This window comes from Tigriopus californicus, chromosome 10 (genome assembly GCF_007210705.1).
Source record: "Tigriopus californicus strain San Diego chromosome 10, Tcal_SD_v2.1, whole genome shotgun sequence".
In the NCBI taxonomy this organism is placed as follows: domain Eukaryota; kingdom Metazoa; phylum Arthropoda; class Copepoda; order Harpacticoida; family Harpacticidae; genus Tigriopus; species Tigriopus californicus.
Window position 1 is genome coordinate 15,016,652 of NC_081449.1, and position 6,843 is coordinate 15,023,494.

The 6,843-nt window shown below is 37.2% G+C and overlaps 1 protein-coding gene across 1 annotated transcript; it reads left to right on the forward strand.

The window, feature by feature from the left end:
* The first annotated feature begins 608 nt into the window (after positions 1 to 608).
* On the forward strand, positions 609 to 4,606 carry LOC131889177 (trypsin II-P29-like). Its single transcript, XM_059238207.1, has 5 exons — positions 609 to 963; positions 3,147 to 3,369; positions 3,441 to 3,697; positions 3,865 to 4,118; positions 4,189 to 4,606. The coding sequence occupies exons 1-5, from the start codon at positions 882 to 884 to the stop codon at positions 4,600 to 4,602; spliced, it is 1,230 nt and encodes a 409-aa protein (XP_059094190.1). The 5' UTR covers positions 609 to 881; the 3' UTR covers positions 4,603 to 4,606.
* The last annotated feature ends 2,237 nt before the right edge of the window (positions 4,607 to 6,843 follow it).

Genomic DNA, 6,843 nt, shown 5'->3' on the forward strand with positions numbered 1-6,843 from the left:
TCTTACTAATTAGAACATTGTCTGTTTGGACTTAAGCACAAATGGTTACAAAAATGTCGTTCATCGTGTATCTTATTGTTGGTTTGATAATACCTGCTATGTAAAATTCTCTTCATTTAGAAGTTAGGAGTAACTTGGCTGTGCAGATTTGACAATCACTAGCAAGTGGCACTGCCTTACAATTACGTATTTGACTGAACCAAAAACTTTAAGTCAACTACTTTTTCGCTCTGACTAACCTATTATTGCATGCACCATTGAAATTTCATCGTACGCTCACTTTTTTACATTTAACTCAAAGACATGAATCATTACCATTTTAACTCATACTCATGTCTTCCTAATCACACCCAGGTGAGATTATGTGGACTCCAACATAACTCATTGACAAAGATGGTAGACATCTCTAATCCTGGATATTACCATGAGTCAGAGGACCTCTTCTTTCCTATCGATATATGGTCATTAAGGTCAGCGGGGGTTCCACATTGAGAAAGAATCCTGGTCTAAAGCCAAGTTAGCATCTCATTTCAACCTTTAATAAAAAAAAATCGAATATTTCACCCGAGTAACGACTCTAAGTTAAAAAAAAATCAACCAAATCCAAGAACCTTTGATTTAATACGTCCAAAGTCCGGGGCATTCATTTATTTCAGGGGTCCAGAAGAATCATTGGGTTTGAGTGAAATATTGGGAAAATTCGCATCGAACTGAAACTCCGATTGGTTCAAAATTGACCCTGACCAAGTTCGTTTCGACGAAATCATTCGTTCTGGGTATACCAGGATTGAGCTTGCTATATATAGCTCCTCAATAATCATCCAGGCTCAGTAGTGTTTTCCGTTTGTGGCTTTGAGCAGCTTTTTGAATTGAATCTAAAAATGGACGTTTTATCAAGTCATATTGCGTGGTTTTGCCTCTTGATCCATGTGGGATTGTGGTCAATAAACCCCTTATCTGCAGGTTAGTGGTTAAACAGTGTTGGACCTTGATTCAAAAATATATGTCAAATACTTAATGAGCAGAAGCATGCCCTTAAGGGTTCAATTACAGTTCCAGGTCATTTATCCTTTTCAGAAAATGCCCCTCTAACATTATGGTTCATAAGATTGAACTTTGTCACTCATTTAGAGGCCTCGAAATGTGCTTTTATAATTATGATTGATTCGGATTCTTTTGCAAATTTCTGTCAAGGAAGATTCTAAACATTCCAAGAATTTCAAGATGTCGAAAGTATCATTTGATATCTTGGCTTCCCCAATGGCTTCCCCAATGACTTTTTGTCAATATGAGCAAGGTTTCTCTCTCTTGATTGGTTTAATTGTAATAGCTGATGCAGAAACAAGTCACGTGACAATCAGCAACCAAATTGTTTGTAAATGGTTTTACGACCTAACTTTCATGGCAAATGACTACATGACAACGAAAAATGTTACGGCACAACAGCAAGCCACAAATCACTTGTAACAAAAGTGAAAACAAAAAAGTATGTTTTTCAACATTTCTCTCCGTCTATGAGGGTTTGGGTAGTTTGCAGTTAGTTCCTTATTGTGGGGTGAAGTCATAGAAAGTGCGGATTTTACTGAAAAATTAGCTAGAATACCCAAATATTATCATTTCAAGACACGTATAAATAATTGCTTTTAAAAACTCATTTGAATGATTATTGTACTGTCAAACACTTTTTCCCGAGCCATACTCATCAGCATAAGCATAAATTCCTTTTCAGCCTGGAAGAGTTATTTTGGGGCTTTTTGTTGTTGCCTATGATTTAATTTTTTTTGGCGTTCAATGGATTTTTCGAAAACTTTAAAAATTCTTGTGAATCTAATCAGAAGGAAATTCTAACAATTTAATCTCATTCAAGAATGTATCATGTGCCTGAAAATTCAAAGGAACTGAATTCATTAAAAAATGTCACATAAACGCTCGTGAGAATGTGACTGATTGGCGGCAAAAAGTGGATGAATGGATTTCAATTATCAATAAGAACGAGTGTTAATTACGACTCTTGGTCATTTCCTTTGTTTAAAATACGTAAAAATAGATATATTTTTCTGAATTAGGTGCAAAAAGTAATAAATCCACATAATATATATTAGATGCTAAAAAAGAAAAAGAATGAGATAGAAGATCATCAAGATTCTGCATCACTCACCTTTACTTACATTTATCTGCTCTGTCTGCTCTACCTTCCGATTATTTTTAAGTGCACTAAAGCAATCTATGTAGTCTTATATCGGCTTTGATTTCAACTCTAGTCGAGCAAGTTTACCGCTCTAATCATTTTACTATTTCATCTGTCTTTGTGTATCGCTTTACATTGAAATTTAAAGGCTTTAATACTTCACGCAATGACATGACTGAATCGAAATAAAAAAAAGTCATGATTTTCATTCAATTGTTTTCTAAAATATGTCTACTACAGCAATGATATCACGAAGCATCACAATAGATAGCTGCAATACTCTTTTCCCAAAATACCTTTTAAGGAAAATTCCATTTTTTTCTTTCATGGGTGTGTTGGCGTCCAAAAACACAGAACTCTGACAATCTATGACACGCTTTATTTTGATTTTCGTTTAAATTATTTATTCTCTGGTATAAATACGCAATCAAATGCCTTATTCTCTGGTATGGATACGCAATCAAAATATTGCCCTTCATTCAGTAAATGCTGCAAAGTGTTTTTCAAATTATTTTTCGTAATTGATTTGCTCAGATAAAAGCGATAGATCATTGATTAGTGCTCCCACATATAAAAGCAATTGTACTTGTCAATGAAAATTTTGGAAGTTCAGTCTGAATAAGGTCATAATTATGAACAAGTCTGCAAAGAGAGTAGAAGTCCTCATTACTTGTGCTTAACATCTTTGAGGAGAACATTCTCTCTGAAAGAATTGGAAAAGGTTAAAATCTGCTGCCATTAAAAAAACATAACCGTCCCTTGAAAGACGCTATTTCAATTAGTCAGACTATGATCCAAATTGGGAGTGGCTTATCATTTGAAGTCACTTTGCTTTTTATTATGAGATTTCTGTCTTTCACTTCAATGAATGAAAACAACGGCATAATACCAAGAAACAAACATTTTCAAGACATGCAAATCAAAGAAATAAAACATGTCCTCTTCATTCAATTAAAAGCTCGAGAAATCAGGGCCAGAAAGACCTGCAAAACATTCCTGGGCGAGTCAGGGGAATGTACGGACATCCATCTATGCCGAGCGGTCCTTAATGAACTGAACCATGGAATCCTTCCCACAATATGCCATTTTGACCAAAGTTTGAAATCCTTGTCAATATGTTGCAAAACCTCAAATCAAAACCAATGCGGAGTGGCTTTCCCAAAATACGAGGGCTATGACAAGTAATCTATCTTCTTTCGACAAGAAATACTCCTCAACAAACTGATAATCTGACCCTTGGAGTTCATTTCAGTGCATACAGTTCGCAATTGAAACGTGAAAATGCCATGAAGCAACATAAATCTAAACATCCAATCCCATTATTAACCTCCAAAGAAATCGGTGCTCTTTATGACATGGCCAATTACCTGAAGGTGATCAAAACCAATGTACCCTCTGCGGTTGCCAAAAGAGGCCCGAGTGACGAAGATGCGGAAATCAGCCGTGGACTTGATGCTGTGCGATTCGAATTTCCTTGGATGGCCGCATTGGGAAAATTTAAGACCGGAGGTTATCACTACTCTAATTATTTAATCTACCTGTGACACATAATTCCAATCCAGCATTGCTGAGATCTGACGGCAATCTGACTGTTCAGGGCAGATTGGTTACATCAGTATCAGCTAGGTTTGGTGATTAACATAAGGTGCGCTAATCGTCCTGGTCTTCTATTTCAGGGAGTCCATTTTGGTTTTGTGGAGGAACATTGATCAATTCAAGATGGGTTTTAACTGCGGCTCATTGTTTCATTGTGAACGTTGAAATTGTTCGTTTGGGTCAATTGGACTTAGAAGATACTCAATCACCAGATATCCAAGATTTCAAGGTGGAAAGGGCCATTTTGCACCCCAGTTACAATTCATCATTACTTAATCATGATCTGGCCTTGATCAAGCTGGACCAGGCAGTCAAGTTTACCAGAGCAATCCAAGTATGTTGCATGAAGAAAAAAACCCGTATTCATGCGTTAAATTATATCCTATTATGTCACTCAATTTCAGCCTTTATGTTTGTCCATGGAAGAGGGTGTGGACAAAGCTTCTGCTCTCATTTCGACAGGATGGGGCCACACTTCGCACGGGGGGCGTCCTAGTAACATTTTACAAAAGACCCACCGACTTACCCGCATTTTGCCAAAAGAGTGCCAAGCAATTTTTGAGGAAGTGGCTGGCCGTGGAATACCGCTCAATGGCTATGAAGACCTAATCTGTGCCAAAGATCGTCAAACATTCAGTGACCCATGTCAAGGAGACTCTGGAGGGCCACTCATGTCTTATCATAGCCAATCCCACTCTTTCAGTCTAGTAGGATTGGTGGCAGCTGGCATTGGTTGCGGCAGTCGACACTTTCCAGGGCTTTATACAAAAGTTTATTATTATCATGATTGGATTGAGGGACAAATAAAAGGGTTTTAGAATGTTTTGGATCCATACTTGAGGCAGCTGCTCTTAAGAGCATTTCCTAGACATCGGAGAAAATTAATGTTTGCCAAAACTTCTGCACCGCAAATGACCTCACTATTGACCTGAAAAAACCTAACAAGGTGTTCCACTTCTCTTTTAGAGTATGCTTTAGAGAAAATTGCTTTTGAACTCAACATGTATTCTCCTGGGCCACTCTACTCTCGTTTTTCAATTGATCATATTATAGAGTGGCCTTGATTATGTTTTGCATTAAATTTAACTTTCTTTGGGGGCCACAATTACTGGATTCGGATTGTTTTGGCTTTCCACTAGCTTGCAGCTCTTTTTGAACAGATTCATCCTGAAGGGCAGATTTTTTCCTGGATCTCACCTTTTGGGACACATCCAGGAAAAGCAAAAATTGAGCAAACTTCCTAAAAACTAACATTGATCTATCTGTGGCTACAAGTATTTGCAGTTCTTCTTTCAAATTATTCATAGGTCCAGCTCTCCCAATTTCTCTATAATCAATGGCCAAGGGTTGTCTTTGTAAGTAAACATATGTTTCTACTGTATGCAGAAACCTCTTTTTATCCATATTCTCAATTTCATAGTCTAAATAATCTATAATCAATAAGCAAGTCAATAATCAAGATGCGGAGGGAGGACGACGGTGTAATAAGTTGTTACTTATTAACCGTTACAAGTTAATCATCGAATTGGGGGGATGCTGTTGTCAATAAATTAATTTCAATGTGGCAAACATCATATCTCATGTAGACGCATCATAGGCTTGGAACCACAAACGTTTATGAAACCTGAATCACGATTGATTACCATTAGCCGGCATACTTTGGGTGCGTAGGGTATACTATTGCAGTATATGAGCAGTACACTAGAGCTTTGCTTAGTCTAAAGCACTAAAAAAAGTAGAGCCTCGTCGTACAAAGAGCCATCTCGCGGGTTCGTGGCGAATACGGTGGCTCTTCTAGATGAACGCAAACTGTACAATTTAAATAAGGTTATGGATCTCTGAAGTCAGATGTGAATTTTGGATAACATGATATTCCTTACGTATTAAGATATTTTCATTACTGAGAAGGTTCTCAATATGTTTTGGCATACAAGCTTTCTTGAATTTTTTGTGCTTTTGTTTCCTTTGGATGAGGGTAAGTGTACCTTTACACTAGGATGAAAGTCCAGGTTTGAGTCTCCAAGATTGAATCCCAGGATTGCATCTTGGAATTGAATCTTGAAGATCCATCTTCGATTTAGGGATGGAAATGTGCTGAAGATTCAATCTTGAGGATTGAAGTAGGGCTACTTCCATCCTTAAGATTGAATCCGGTTTAGGGATGGAAATGTGCCAAAGATTCAATCTTGAGGATTGAAGTAGCCCTACTTCAATCCTCAAACCGGATTCAATCCTGGTTTTCCATCCTAGTCTAAATGTAGTCTAACTTACAGGTGTCATGGAAGTACAGTCAAACTTTGATTTAACAGTACTGTCCGTCAGCGGAGAACACATCGTTAAATTATATTTTTTTGTTAAAATGAGACTGAACTGCTGTGAAGTAAATAAAGTAGTAAGCAACAAACATATTGTTGAATCGAAATTTATTGTGAAATCGAGATTCGTTAAATCAAAGTTCGACTGTACAAGTTTACGAATGCTTCAAGTTTGTTATGAGAAAATTTCAAATTGAATTTTTCGTCCCACTACCCAAATGGTTTAGTCCAAATTATTGCCGCATAGTTTTGTCAAAAGTCATTTGTCAAAAGGACGTTTTTGTGCCAGCTGTATTATGTAACTATAAGTCGTCTTTTGAAATCGAGAATGTGGTCCTCAGTTCCTTGCTAGGAAGCTGCAATGAAAATAAAACATATTGACTACTTCGGTAAAAAGCAAAAAAATAGGAACACATTAGGAAAAACAGAAAATTCTGTTCAGGTTATTATAACTGTCTCTCAAAATGTTCATGTGCCAACGAATAGAACGATTCCAATGGGTTCCATAATCATCAGTAATTTGCTTTTGTTTCAAAAAAGAAACCTAACCTTTCTTATTTCCTCTAATGCACGTAGCTCACCGGTATTTCATATGTGCACTCATAAGCTTGCTTAATGGCTTGCTTTGGATATTTCTTGCCTTCGCATCAGGGTCACTTTCGTAATTCCGGTGGCGTCTTGGACATCAGGGGGACATCCAAGGTCATCATTGACTGGTGGCAAGTCTTGAATTGGAGCAATAAA

Bases quoted from the DNA above. Each gene is read 5' to 3' on its own strand.
- LOC131889177 (XM_059238207.1), top strand. From the start codon at position 882: ATGGACGTTTTATCAAGTCATATTGCGTGGTTTTGCCTCTTGATCCAT. The intron at 964-3,146 runs GTTAGTGGTTAA...TTCAATTAAAAG, and splicing joins AATAAACCCCTTATCTGCAG to CTCGAGAAATCAGGGCCAGA. The intron at 4,119-4,188 runs GTATGTTGCATG...ACTCAATTTCAG, and splicing joins AGTTTACCAGAGCAATCCAA to CCTTTATGTTTGTCCATGGA.